The sequence below is a fragment of the Sminthopsis crassicaudata genome, chromosome 3 (genome assembly GCF_048593235.1).
Source record: "Sminthopsis crassicaudata isolate SCR6 chromosome 3, ASM4859323v1, whole genome shotgun sequence".
NCBI classification, from domain to species: domain Eukaryota; kingdom Metazoa; phylum Chordata; class Mammalia; order Dasyuromorphia; family Dasyuridae; genus Sminthopsis; species Sminthopsis crassicaudata.
Genome location: NC_133619.1, coordinates 515,363,062 through 515,378,459, shown reverse-complemented (window position 1 = coordinate 515,378,459; position 15,398 = coordinate 515,363,062). Strand labels below are relative to the sequence as shown.

The 15,398-nt window shown below is 40.5% G+C and overlaps 1 protein-coding gene across 1 annotated transcript in view; it reads left to right on the top strand.

The window, feature by feature from the left end:
• The window catches only part of GUCY2F (guanylate cyclase 2F, retinal), a 59,402-nt gene extending 44,939 nt beyond the window's left edge, over nucleotides 1–14,463 (top strand). Inside the window, exons 15-18 of the mRNA XM_074302242.1 lie at nucleotides 835–933; nucleotides 4,389–4,483; nucleotides 5,593–5,678; nucleotides 13,650–14,463. Coding sequence (XP_074158343.1) covers nucleotides 835–933; nucleotides 4,389–4,483; nucleotides 5,593–5,678; nucleotides 13,650–13,758 — 389 coding nt within the window. The 3' untranslated portion in view covers nucleotides 13,759–14,463. The remainder of the gene's footprint in view (nucleotides 1–834; nucleotides 934–4,388; nucleotides 4,484–5,592; nucleotides 5,679–13,649) is intronic.
• The last annotated feature ends 935 nt before the right edge of the window (nucleotides 14,464–15,398 follow it).

Sequence of the window (15,398 nt, the reverse complement as noted above, 5' to 3'; positions counted from 1 at the left end):
TGAATTTGGAGTTAGAGGACCTGGGTTCCAATCCCTACTTTGAAATGTGTGATCTTAATTAGCATAATCAACTATATCAATAACCGAACTAAAAGAAATCATGATTATCTCAATAGATGCAGAAAAAAGCATTTGATAAAATCCAACACCCATTCTTTTTAAAAACACTATAGAGTATAGGAATAAATGGACTTTTCCTTAAAATGATCAGTAGCATCTATTTAAAACTATTAGTAAACATCATATGTAATGGGGACAAACTAGAATCATTTCCAATAAGATCAGGAATGAAATAAGGCTGCACACTATCACCATTATTCGTCAATTGTATTAGAAATGTTAGCTTTGGCAATAAGAGAAAAAAGATAGATTAAAGAAAATTAGAGTAGGTCATGAAGAAACCAAATTATTACTCTTTGCAGATGATATGATGGTATTTTTAGAGAACCCTAGGGAATCCACTAAAAACTATTAGAAATAACTCAGAACTTTAGTAAAGTTACAGGATACAAAATAAATCTACATAAATCATCAGCATTTTTTTATATTTCCAATAAAGTCCAGTAGCAAGAGATACAAAAAAGAAATTCCATTCAAAATAACTGTCAATAGTATAAAATATTTGGGAATCTATCTGCCAAGGGAAAGTCAGGAACTATATGAACACAACTACAAAGCACTTTCCACACAAATAAAGTCAGATTTAATCAGTTGGGAAAATATCAAGAAATTTATGGTCTTAGATGAGCCTTTGGCTGATCTAAGATCTAAGATCGCTGACATCCTTTCTGCTTCTAATTCCTTTGATCACTGGGGTGGGATTTGGGGTTTCAGGGCCCTGTGTGGCAGGTGTTGTGGGTCTCACTATGCCTCGCTACTGCCTTTTTGGAGACACAGTAAACACTGCATCCAGGATGGAGTCCACAGGACTACGTGAGTAGGGGATTGCATGATGAGATGTCACTACTTCAAGCCCCCATGATTTTATCTGCATATCTCCTCCCTCCACTTACATAGATCTAATAAGGCCCTCTGTGCCTTTGTAAATTTTGTTTTTAAATTTTCTCTATTTCCAAACAACTTTAACCACCATACTGAACCAGCAAGAGCCTCAATAGGTAGACAATCCATTGTCAGTCCAATTTGGAAAGTTCTTTCTTGACCTTGGAGCCATTAGCAAACCCTTGGAGAGCCCAAGATGACAGGCACACCACAAGAAAGCACAAAAGGAGGGCTTCTGTGGAGAAAATGATCATAAAAATCATTCTTTATTCTTACAGAAAGCCAAGATAAATTCATTTTTTTCTTTTAACTGAACAGACACAAGCTAGCAGTTTTTTAGGTTGTAACAAAGCTATCCCTGGTGGCAGCATGTGTGTTGTTGAATTGTTCCAATCATGTGTGATTTTTTGTGACTCTTCTTTCAGTTTTCTTGGCAGAAATACTGGGATGGTTTGCCATTTCCTTGTCCAGCTCATTTTATAAATTGGGGCAAACAGGGTGAAATGGCATGCCTACAGTCATACATCTAGTAAGTATCTGAGACCAGATTTGAACTCAGGAAGAATCTTCATAATTCCAAGACCAGTGCTTTATCCACTGCACCACCCAGCTACCCATGTCTCCACACTCTCATTATGGGACTTTCTCAGCATCAAGAGGACTGATTAATTTTCAGATTTGACGCCGTGTAGCCTTTCTTGTCTCGTCTTGGACTCATGAAGCTGGTTTCTTGGAGCCCACATGCAAGACTTTAAATTTCTTTCTATTAAATTTTACATTATTAGGTTTAGCTCATTGTTCTGACCTATCAAGATCTTTGGGGATCCTGGTTCTGTGATTCAGCGGGTTCTGTATCTTCTGCCATTGTGATAAGCACACCATCTATGCCTTTATCTGTGTCAGAGAAAAAGATGTTGGGCTATGCACAGGTCTCTGTTATGCTGCTCTGTGCATCCAGGTGGCACAGCGGGTGGACATGTAGAGCTGGAATTAAGGAGACTTTAGTTCAGAGCTAACCTCAGACACTCACTGTGTGAGTAAATCCCTTCACCGCCTCAGTTTTCTAACCCATAAAATGGGGATAATAATAGCAACAATCTTCCATTCTGGCTGTGAAGATAAAGTTAGATAATATTGTTAAAGGGCTTTGAAATTTTAAAGCACTATATAAAAGCTATGTATCATTATTTTATAGTCTTTCTTCTCAGATGATATTGAACCATAAATGACTTTAAACCATCTCCCAAATTACTCAATTATAATATAATCTATCTAGCCCAGTGGTGTCAAACTCAGGTAGAAATGTAGACCACCAAATCTGGACATGTTGACTTAGAAAGTCTTCTTTTAATATTATCTACATCCTATTATATTTTTACTTATTTGGTTAAATATTTCCCAATTATATTTTAATCTGGTTGAAGTCACTTAGCAAGCCATGTGTTGGTCATCCCTGACTAGCTCACATCTCTCCATCTTTTCCGTAAGAACTGAAAGAAAGATTTTATAGATGCTGTACTAAAATCTAGTTAAATTACTTCCATATCATTCCCCTGTTCTACCACCAATCCAGCAACCCCTGTTAAAAATAAAGGAAGTTATCCTGGGATGACTAGTTCTTGATGTAAATAACACAGTGAGGTAAATGAGGTGTGAAAGAAAAGAAGGATCTTAGCTTTAAATTATATGTTATTACATACTCTGTTATAATATGTATAGCTAGATGGCTAATTGGGTAGAGTGCTGGGTCTGGAGTCAGAAAGACTCTTCTAAAGTTCAATTCCACCTCAGAGACTTATATAATGTTTGTATAAAACAAGAGTATGTCCTATTCCTAAAATGACTACTCTTCTCCATCATCTACCTATATACATTTTGTCTTGAAAGTATAACTTATTTTAAGAATATGGCTGACCACCTTCCATCCATCCATTTATCCGTTCATCCCATCCATCCATCCATTCATCCATCATCCATCTATTCATCTATCTTTATATAACTAAGTATGTCCATGCATCCATCCATCCATTCATTCTAGGGAGGTCTGTATTCCAGTCAATATGGTAAGGTATTGTGTTTCCCAACATTATTATCCTCTGGAGGGTTGCTCTGGTTGTCATCATCCTAGTCACTCTGCCGGCTTAGCCAAAGCAATTGAAGGAGTGTGAAGGACTTCAGCTTCCTGAGAGCAAAATGCAAAGATGCTTAAAGAGGTGTTAACCGAACTTAACTGCTCTGACAAAGTCTTCCAAGGTCTCCCAAAGGGGACAATCATGTTTGTCTATGCGGTAGTATGCATGGTAGTCTACTGTCACTCAGCAGACACTCAGCTGGTTTCAATCTGTCAGTTGACCTATGAATTGGGCTTCTCAGGGCTCTGCCTTAGGTAACCATATCTCTCCTTAGGGGCTGTGATAAGAGCAAATAAGGATTTAAAAGCAGAAAAATGAAATTAAAAACCTGGCTCTGCTATAGACTGGCTTGTGTGACTTTGGGAAAGTTGATTTCCTCTTGCTTGGGCTTGTCTCCTTCCCTGTAAAATGAAGACATTGAATTAGCTGAACATTAAACTTCCTCTATCCCTAAGCAATATCACTATTACTATTTATAATATTATGAATATGGAGGAGATCTGGACTTGCCTCTTCTCCCACTACCTTAGTGCACTGTGGTGTCTGACTACTGGCTGCCAGTGTCCTACTAGAACCATTGGTTTTTAAAATTGTTTTAATGATCTTAAATGAACTTCCTAGGAAGAAATTGTGAGATAGCCACTCCAAGTCCAGTTTCTATCTTTCCACAGAAGAACCAAAGGTAGCTGTGGCAGAGGAGATGTAGCCATGAGGGCCCAAAAGAGGTCATCATCAGCATGAGACAAAACATGTAACTATAATGTGTGGAAAATGCACCAGGGATACTTCTGAAAGCTAATAGAACATTGATCCCATAATGTTTAAGTTTTGTATACACAGTTTAATTTGATCCTTACCCCAGACCCCATGAGGTAAGAAACAAAATGATTATTTCCCTCATTTTTGGAGCTTGGGTCATAGCTTTAAACCTGGATCTTTATGGATTATCTAGTTCCACTCCCTTAGTGTGGAGAGAATTGAAGATTAGAGAGAGGTAAAGGCATTTGCCCAAGATTGTAATAAATTGAATAGCTCTCATCAGAATCTAGGTCCTGTAATAGCAAAACCTCTGCCCCATAAAGTAGTAATACTGTGTGTATGATGTGATTTACTCAAGATCACACAGGAAAGTCAAGCAAGGTCTTCTGATCTCAAGTTCAAGGCTCTCTCCATTGCCATGATTTTGTCAATAAGGATGAACCTGTTGTGAAGATAAAGCTCACCCATGTCCTGACTCTCCTTCTCCTCTGCCAGCTTACAGGATCCATGTCAGCGGAAGTACTGTCCAGACCCTGGCCAGCCTGAACGAAGGCTACAAAATTGAAGTCAGAGGTCAGACTGAACTGAAGGTAAGGAGAGTTCTTCCAAGGGGTGCTGGAGCCAGATGTACTGGCTCATGACAGCCAGGCCAATTGTCAAATTTTTAGTGTGACTTTGGAAACTGGAGAAATAAAGACCCGATTTATGGCATTTTAAATTTTATTTAATTTTTATTTAAAATCTGAGTTCTAAACTATCTCCCTCCTAACTCCACATTAGAGAAGGCCAACATTTGACAAAGCCATGTGTGTGAAACCATATGTTGCATACATTTATATATCAGTTCAGTCATTTTAGTCGTGTCTCATTCTTTATAACCCCATTTGGGGTTTTCTTGGCAAGGACACTGGAATGATTGGCCATTTCCTTCTCCAGCTCATTTTACAGATGAGCAAACTGAGGCAAACAGGATTATATGACAGAGGAGCACATAGCTAATAATATGTCTCTGAGGTGGAATTGAACTTAAGGAGAAGAGTCTTTCTGACTCCAGACCCAGCACTCTATCCAATTAGTCACCTAACTATACATATTATAACAGAGTATGTAATAACATATAATTTAAAGCTAAGAGCCTTCTTTTCTTTACCACCTCATTTACCTCACTGTGTAATTTCTCTATGCTCTGTCTTAGGCACACCCACACAAACTGGCAGCCCTCAATTCCAATCTTTGCAAGCAACCGGAAAATATACATTCTTCATCCACTTGGTTTTTCATGTATGAAAGATGAGACTGATCTTTTATGGCCAGGGACTTCCTTATGGAGACCTGTATTGTCTTAGGATTCAAGGCAACTAACACAATATTATTCCTAGAGGTCAGGATCTCCTGGAGGAGCTCACAGATTTGACACTAACGTGATTTCATTTATTAGAAAAGGGCCAAGTACTGAGAAGTCTCTACTTTCTTTAATAGTTGATAGATGAAGTTTTCAGCGACTTGATATGCATACCACTAATAAAATTTTTATAAAAGTGGAATAAGTTGGCCAGAAAGGGTTGGAGGTTGTCTGAGTCTATGATTCTAAAAATCTAAATTCTATGATTCTAAATTCTCAAGTTATAATAGGTTATAAAAGAAATGTTTATTTGTTTTGATTTTACATTAACATTAAGAGTTTTTCATTTTCTTCCAGGGCAAAGGTATAGAAGAAACCTATTGGCTAGTGGGAAAAACAGGCTTCCCAAAAGAACTCCCTAAACCCATGGACATCAAACCAGGGTGAGCACAAGGGATTTAGCAAGGGGAGGTGGTGGTGGGTTCCTCCAAGGCTCAGACGTCTCAGGCAGGAAAACGTGGCTCTGCCCCTTATCCTTAAAAATATCCTTTATTGACCTCTTCATCTACTGAATTTTTGCCCATCTTCTCCAGGAAAGCTGCCAGAATCCTACTTTCTCCTACCAGTTATTAAGAACCCCTCCCACTTGGACTCCCCATAGAATCTAGTTGGCTCCTCTCGGGTGCATTTTCCACACAGTAGAGTTACATGTTTTGTCTCATTCAGTATTAGACTATAAACTCCACAAGAGCATCTCCCCCAGTGTTTCTCACAGAGGTCCATGCAGTAGAAGCTCGTTTAATAAATGTTTCTTGAATTTTAATTGAAGCTATAAACCTTAATCTCAGGGACCTCACAAACCTCTGGAGCAAGGAGTAATCCACTATAGATAATAGATAAAAGTCATTTTAAAATCTCATATAGATAATAGATAAAAGTCATTTTAAAATCTCATGGAGCTTCAGAGGAGGGTTGTGGTAGTGAAGGAAGCTTTCCTGAAGGAGGGAGACCTTGAAAGATGAATGAGATTTGGAGAGGAGATGGACTTGGGGAAATTTCCAGTCAATTATCCCAAGTACTTCCCTAGAAGGTTCAGTAGTAGTTTAAGTGGAGGAGCAGTGGGGTAATAAAAGACAAAACTTTGGAGTACAGAGGAAAGCAGGAGAGGACTGCTTGTCTTAGTCTCAAGACAACCTCCTCTTCCTCTATCTAGCTCTAACGCCAGATATGAGAGAATTTGGTAAAGGCCAGTATTGGGCATCCTGACTAAGGCATGGGGAAGGGAATAGGGAAAAGGGGAGAGGGGGAGATTTGATTTCTACATTGGTAGCAGGAATAAATGCTATATCCTCATTCTAAGCCCTGACTCTAGCCCTCTACTGAAGCTTGACCTTAGGACCCAGACTGAGTTGATCCAGGTCCTAGAATGACCTCAGAAGCCAAATAGTCCTCATTTTTTTTTGGAAAAAGGCAGGATATTATGGAAGGTGGGGACTGGGTAAGAAAGTGTAGATGACTTTATGTGATGTATCCTAACTCCTGGATCATTCCTACTAATGGGGAGCAGATTTCTACTAAATCTGTAGTTTCTTTTTATCATTTTCACATCGTGGACCCTTAGGTAAAACCTAAGAAGATTGTACTTTTCAGAATATGCTAAATTTCAGTTGTTGTTATTTAGTCATTTTTCAGTTATGCTCAATTCTCTGTGACCCCACTTGGGTTGTTTTGTTTTATTTTTTGGCAAAGAAATGCTTTTCTATGTCTTTCTCCATCTCATTTTACAGATGAGAAAACTGAGGAAAGCGGGTTCAGTGACTTGTCCAGGGTCACACAGGTAATAAGTGTCTGAAGCTGGATTTGAAATCAACTCCTCCTGACTCTAGGCATAGTGCTCTATCCACCGAACTCCTAAAAACTTCAGTTAGAGTTAAAGTTAAATTAAGATGCCATTTTTTTCCATTCAAGTTCACAGACGCCCTGAAATCCATGGAGCCAGTTTAAGAATCCTTACCACAGGGGGTTACCTTAAACTAACCATCTGTACCTACATCATTGACTGTACCAGGCTAGTGTGTCACTGAGAGATAGAGCAGAGGATAGAAAAGGGATCTTGGAGGAAGTTCCAGTCCTGACACCAATATATTCTGTGATCCTGGACAAATCACTTAAGCTCTTCTTGGCTACAGAACTCTCTAAGGATTTAAGTTGCAGAGCATGTGCCCATCTGCATTGGTAAAAGGGGTTTCCTCGCTGGAATGAGGTTTGGAGAGGGGAGAAAAAAGGCAGAAAGTATAGAGAGTCTTAATTGAAGTGAGGGAGAAAAAAAAGGCAGGAATGATATAAACTACTGAACATTCTGGTCTGTTTTCCTGCTGAGTTGCACTCCCAGGGCCTCCCATTCATCACCAGGGCTTTACCAGAAGGGTGTAAGGATGGGGAAATCAAATGGACAGATTAATGACAGGAGGGCGGAAGACCTTGTTCCCCACTCCCCTGACCCCAGACAGGGCTGGACCTTCTCTGAAAGGGTCCAATTGTTTTCTCCAGGCAGAGGAAGCTTACATCAGTCTGTACTTCCGCCCCGTGGATGCTGATGAGGGGTGCCAAGGCTTAGGGCCTTGGGTGGGGGAATGTAATGGGGGGGGAGCACTTCCTGCTGATGGAGCAGTCTGGGCAACGTGCCCCACTGGCCTGGATGCTTGAAGGCTATCCTCCAATAGTTGGGAATATGGGAGTGGTTCCCCAACCCTTTGCTGTGCCATTTTGTCTCCAGGTGCAACTAACTCATTCCTATTTGTGTTCTTTGAGAAAATTACTCCTGGAATTGCAGAATGTTATCTCTGGGAAGAATCTGAAACTAGGGAAGTCTTTAGCATAGATCATAGATTTATTCCCAAAAGACACCTCAGAGACTATGTGGTCTAGCTTCCATATTGTTACAGAGTAGGAAACTGAGTTCCTGAACTTACCTGGGAGGCACTGGACTTGATGTCAGAAATAGCTGATTTCCACTATATTTCAGATGCTAGTTCTGTGACCTGTGACCTTGGCCTTTTGTGCCTCAGTTTCCTCACCTATAAAATTAAACAATAAGCATTTAAAGTGAGGATAATAATAGCAACACCTCCCAGGATTGTTGGGATGATCAATGAAATAATATTTGTAAAACACCTTGCAAATGTTAAAGTAAGTCTTCCCTCCATGGCTACATTCCATCTACTCTATATGTATGTATCTGTATATACCTAATTATTTATATGTTATCTCCTCTGCTAGAATGTGAACTCCTTAAGGGCAGGGAATGTTTCTGCCTTTCTTTGTGTCCCCGGCTCTTAGCACTTTGCCGGGTACTTAGTGTTAAATCAATGCTTATTGACTGTTAATTGCTTAATAGACAATCTCTAAGGTGTAAGGCTACTTTAAATACCATGATCCTATGAAGGTATGTGAGATAATGTGTAAGTATCTATTAGTCTGAGCATAAATATGTCTGAGTATGCGAATCAGTGTGATTATATAGTAACATTGGCTATTAGTAGTTAGTTATTATTATTATGGACTGCTGGGTACCAGGCCTAAAGTCAAGAATACCTGAGTTCAAATTTGGTCTTAAATCTTTACAAGCTTTGTGACCCTGGGCAACTCACTTAATCCTGTTTTCCTCAGTTTCCTCATCTGTAAAATGAGCTGGAGAAGGCAATGGCAAAGCACTGTAGTATCTCTGCCAAGAAAACCCCAAATGGGGTCATGAAGAGTGGGACATGACGCAAATGACCCAACAACAACAAAATTATTATTCCACACACTTGTATAAGCATTCACACTCACACATTCATTTCCGCACATTCATTCACACTCAGGGACATCTGTTAGACACTCACTCACATCTGCACACACTTTGACAAGTGATTTCATTTACACAGGCTCACACCCAGACCCTCACCTCTACAAGAGTCTTACTCATACATGTTTATACTTAGCAAAATTCACATTCACAGGTTCCCATGCACACCTGTACATTTTCACTCATGATTACATACAAACACTGATTCACACGAAGGCACACCTCCAACAAGAGTTCTCTGAGCTCAGGGGCTTCTCTTCAGCATCCCTACAGTGCCAGTCTGGGCACATAGTGGGTCTCAATTAATCCCTGTTGATTGACTGCTGTGCACGTGGTAATTAGAGTCTGGCTCATACCCACAGGTAGCCAGGTATTATGGCACAATGGGTATAGGGCTGGACTTGAGTTCAAATGCTGCCTCAAATGATTTCAAGCTTGGTAATTGAGCAAGTCACTTAAATCTCTCTCAGCCTCGGTTTCTTCATCTGTAAAATGCAGATAACACCTTCCTCATAAGGTTGTTACCAAGTAAAATAACCTAAGTAAAGCACTTACCCAATCTTAAGACATAATTGTTTTAAAATAAAATTATTTTTATTTTTCTCAATTACACGTAAACAAAAATTTTAAACTTTCATTTTTTAAATTTTGAATTCCAGTTTTTCACCTTCCAGCTTTCCTCTCCTCTCTTCCTGAGAAGGCAAGCAAATTGATATGGATTTAGCATTGTTATGGCTATTAGCTTTTGTAAATTTGACAAGGAAATATTTATTTGCCAATATTCCCCATTCCTATAATATGTTCTTCACCATTACAGAAGAAATCAAAATCATAATCCCAAGGAGTAGTTTTAATAGCAGTCACTTATGACATCTGGGTATCAGAGTGGAGGAGATGGTTTTGATTGAAGAAATTTTTCCTTTCTTTAGCTAGGCTTCCTAGGTATCCTGTTCCTGTCTCTACTATTAACCAGCTGGGTAATTTGAAGCCAGTCCTTTGCACTCTCTGGTTTTGTGCAAAATAAGGGGGTTGAACAACTTGATCTCTGTTTTTTGTTTAAGACCCGGTCTCCCCATCAGGTGCAGACTGAAAAAGCAGGAGCTATTCATGGACCCAGTTCCACTCTAAAGCCAGGGACGTTTGACCTGCTTCATTTCCTCCCTTAGATAAACTGGTGCTTTTCTCCCCACCCCACCCATCATATTGATGACATATTTAGTGCAGACATTCTTTCAGCATAAACCACTGAAGCTCAGAATGCCCAAGCTCAAGAGATCCACCAGCCTCGACCTAACGTAGCAGGGATTACGGGCACTTCCATGGCCAACAGAGCTATTGATCACTAACGTCCCTTCTAGTCCTAAATCTTCGCTCCTATAATAGCACAAAAGGCCCTGGTATATGAGTAAGAGGGTGGTGGTAAGAACTGATTGTTCATTATTTGGATAACGGAGTACTTTGGGAAGTTAATTTGACAGATTGCCCAGTAAGCATTAAAAGGCTTGTGGGAAAGAGACTTGTGGAGGCTGGAGTCTCAGGTCTGGACACACATTCTTGAGTTGATTCCTCTTCCATACTTATTGTGTTGCATGAGGCAGCTGTAGAGATGGGCTCAGCCCTCTAGGGGATTCCTGCTGCTAGTGATTCTCCTTTGCTTCTATTGGTCTACTTCCTTCCCAATCAAGCCCATTCCCATATGGGCAGCAGGCAATGCTGGAGCAATGATATAAAATACAGTCCAAAATAAGTATCAGCTCCTATCTCGGTAGAGCTGAAGAATTTACAATGCCCTTTACTTTACATCACTTCTGTGAGGTACAAACATGATTATCCCCATGTCACAGATGAAGAAACTGAGGCTCTGAGAAAGGGAGAGGCTTGCCACAGATTGCCTCAGGAGTACCACCTGTAAGAAATTTACTGCTGGCTTCCATCACTAAGATGGTGTAGCTGCAGAGGCAGTTTAAGCAATAATCCTTTCTGTAGTTATTATTGATCTAAGATAATAATAATTATTAGTTAATAATCTTAGATACTTAATAATTTTGGCTTTTCACTTCTAGATTTGGAAGACAAGCAGAGACCTTTACACCTAACTCTGAAGGTTAGAGAAAGTCAGTGTCAGAGGGGCTAAGGAGGAGACAACCATAACCGGTCATTTTAGCTTTCTTACTTTTTCTGTTATTCAGTCATTTCAGCATGGCCTCATTTGCCAGATACTGAAGAGATTTGCCATTTCCTATCCCCCCAGTTATTACCAGAACACATAGGAAAATTACTTACTTTTCAACCAGCTAAAGGACATTTTTTGTAGTGTTTGGTTTCAGGATCTTCCAGTCTCTCACCTCAGCACATCCTAGAGTAGACAACTAGGTGGAGAGGTGGACAAAACACTGGATCGGGAGTCACATGAACCTAAATTCAAATCCAGATAGTAACTGTATAAGTCATTTAAACTTTGCCTCAGTTTCCTCATCTGTAAAATGAGGATAATATTAGTACCTCCCTTTCAGTGTGTCTCTAAACATAAAATGAGATGGTGTTTGTAAAGTGCTTTGCAAACCTCATAGTGCTATAGAGAAGTTAGCTATTATATTTATACTGGTATTGTTACAGAAAGGGAGCTCTTTTTGAAGTTAACAGACCCTAATATAAGCTGCTGACTAAAGGGAATCAACAAGGTCCGAGGGTGTGACCCACTTTTGAAAAGAGCCTGTGATACAAGTTGTGATCAGAAAAAGTAAATGAGAGACTCTTCCGTGTCAAGTCACAGGTCAATAAAGTCACAAATCTAATAGGAGAGATGGGAGGTAGGAAACAGAGTTCATTCCAGTGCCTTGGGAGTCAGCAGGGGGACTCTTGGGGTGAGTGCACTACAGAGAGGATCATGTTTTGTGAGGGGGAAATGAGACTGTCTCACATAACTCCCCCACCCAAGATATAGTGCTCTTCTACTGCTGGGACCTGCTCACCATGCCCCCCGCCTCCCTCCGATGCATCAATCCAGCCACGGGCCCAGACACAACCCTCCCCAAGAGGCCAATGATGACATCTGGAAAATGCATTCCGCAACTTGGGTGGAAGGTGATTGGGACAGGTCTGTCAGAGATGGGGGCTGGGAAGCTCTGATGGGTTTGCCAGACAGCTTTGAACTCCCAACAAAGACTGATCTCTTTGGCATTGTCTCTTGTGTGACCCAATCAACAGCTTCTCTCCAACTTTCTGAAGCTTTGCTTGGGACATTTTGATGTCTTAATAATTTAAAGGTCAGTGATTATATCCATTCATTTGACAAGCATTTGCTTGTATTTACTACATACCAGGAATTGTGAAATAGTGCTTTGAGTCTCAGAATGAGATCTAGAAAGACCTGGTTCAAAGTTCCATCCCTTCCCGATATCTTTTCTACCCAGATCCAGAATGCTTTGTGAGAGCCTTTCTTGGAGGATGGGAGCATCTCAGATTAACCTCCCAACCAGTGAACTCTGTAACAGACTCCTCGTTTCTATATGTGAACATTGCTATTTCATGCACCATTAAGACAGATCAGTCGTTAGGACTGATGTGAGGGTTGTTGATCCATGAAGTCTTTCTGTATGCATGGTGCCATCTCTCCTGAAGTTATAGAGTATCTACTGGCAGGAATCCTAGAAGGCAAAATGTTAGAACATGGAATATCAGGCTGGAAGGAGCCTTAGAATAAAGAATTCCAGCACTGGACGGGAACCAGTGAAAGGGGACCTCCGAACACCGAATGTCAAATCTGGAAGGGACCTTAGAACACAGAATGTTAGAGCTGGAAGAAATAAAAAGAGCTGGAAGGGGCCCTTAGCAAATAGAATATTAGAGATGAAAGAGACTGGAGAACATAGATTATAGCATCCAGAAGGGTCTTGAAAGAGCATTTAGTTCAATTCTTTTCATTTGACAGATAGGGAAATTGAGGCCCAGCAAGGGGAATTGAATTATCCAACATTATATAGTTAGTTAGCGGCCATGTCCAGATCTCCTGATGTATGGGCCAATGTTCAGCTCATTATCTCATGCTTATAATAATTCATATTTCTATTGTATATATTTAAAAAGCACTTTTTTCCTAATTTGAATACAGACATTTTTTTTACTTTAACAGAATTTTATTTTTCTAAATACATGCAAAGATAATTTTTCAACATTCACCTTTGCAAAACCTTTATGTTTGAAATTTTTCTCACTCTTTACCCTCCTTTCCTCTCCCCAAGTTAGCAAGCAACCCAATGTATGTTAAACATCTGCAATTCTTCTAAACATATTTCCATATTCGTCATAAAAACACTTATACACATTCTCACCTGATTCCATGATGCCCTGAGGTAAGGTAAGTGTCATTAACTCCATTGTGTGGATGAGGAGCCTGGGATTCAGAGAAATGAGAGCACAACCAGAGCCAGAGCTACACACCAGCACTCCTAGCTCAAAGTCGACACTCCTAGATCATCCTAAAGAGTGTTACTGGCTCCTCTTTGCCGAAGTTGTTTCCTCCTCTCACGCTGATCCACCCATCTCTTGATGTTTCTCTCCTTTCCAGTGATGCCTGGCAAGAAATGGTGAACCAGGAGATCAAGTCATCCTTCAGGAAAGCCAGCCGAAGCAATGGGAGACCCAAGAGCTCGGAAAAGGCAGAACCAGCCCCCTGAGAGGAGAAGCCACAGGCACAGGGCACAGCATGCTGCACAAGCTGGGGAGCCACTTCCAGCAACCTGACCTCACCTTCCCCACAGCTCCCCTGCCCCTGATTAACTATCCCACTTATTTCTCCCTTGATAGGAAACACAGCTCATTAGCAAGTGCACTGCCCTGAGGTAGTAAGTGGGTAGATTTTCAAAAATTATTATTAGCTGAGCCCTCAAAGGGATTATCATTATAATATTAACAATTCCCACATCAACAGGAGTTGATTTAAAAAGCCTTCTCCCATATCCAGTAAGGAGGTAGTACAAGGATTATTATTATTTCTACTTTGTAAATTAGGAGACTGAGGTTCAGAAAGAGGAGTCCCAAGACCTGCCAGACTAGTCTCTTCACAATCTAACTTCAGTCTGATTTTACACTGCTCCCCTTCATATCCTCAGCTAACCACATAACTTAGCACTCCCTTATTTTCCTACTATCATGCTTTTGCTTCCACTATTTTCTGTGCCAGGAAGGCCTTTCCCTAGAATGCTATCTGTGGAAATACTGTCCATCCTTCAAGTCTTAATTCAATTACAGTGTGTCCCAAAATTCTTAGTGCAGTTTGTGACACTTTGCACTCTTTTCTATGAAACCTTCCTTGATACCCTCCAGTTGGGAGTAATCCCATCCTGTTGTATCAAATTTCACCTGTCTCCTGACTTGTGACATATCTCTCTGTCTCCTTTCTTTTCTTTTTGTAAAATCAAGAATTTTATTATTTACCTTAAAATATAATATTCTGTACTCACAACTGTAAGCTTCCTAAAGTCAATTACCATGTTCTATTGAATTTTTGTAGTTCTCCAGGATAGAACACAGAGATATTGTATGTGTATAATAAAGGTAAAAGGAAGGAAGGGTAGAAGGAAGGGAGGAAGGAAGGAAGGGTAGAAGGAAGGGAGGAAGGAAGGAAGGAAGGAAGGAAGGAAGGAAGGAAGGAAGGAAGGGAGGAAGGAAGGGAGGAAGGAAGGGAAGAAGGAAGGGAGGAAGGAAGGGAGGAAGGAAGGAAGGAAGGAAGGAAGGAAGGAAGGAAGGAAGGAAGGAAGGAAGGGAAGAAGGAAGGAAGGGAAGAAGGAAGGGAACAAGGAAGGAAGGAAGGAAGGAAGGAAGGAAGGAAGGAAGGAAGGAAGGAAGGAAGGAAGAAGGAAGGGAAGAAGGAAGGGAAGAAGGAAGGGAAGAAGGAAGGAAGGAAGGAAGGAAGGAAGGAAGGAAGGAAGGAAGGAAGGAAGGAAGGAAGGAAGGAAGGAAGGAAGGAAGGAAGGAAGGAAGGAAGGAAGGGAGAGGGAGAGAGGGAGAAGAGAGAGGAAGAAGAAAGAGGGAGGAAAGATGGAAGGATAAATTCTCATGTGCTATAGAGACATAAGGCTCCCCAAATAACACATAACTACACTTGCTGAACTTTTATCCATCTGAAGAGGGCAGTGCACCTAGAGTCATTATGTTGTAGAATGGCTCAGGTATGGAGCCAGAAGTCCTAAGATAGAGTCCCAGCTCTGGTATTACTTAGCTATGTGACTTGAATGAATGGCTTGTCTCTATTTCTCTTCTGTTTAATTAGGAGCTAATTCAGATGTATTCTGAGGATTCTATTCACTTTTTTGAA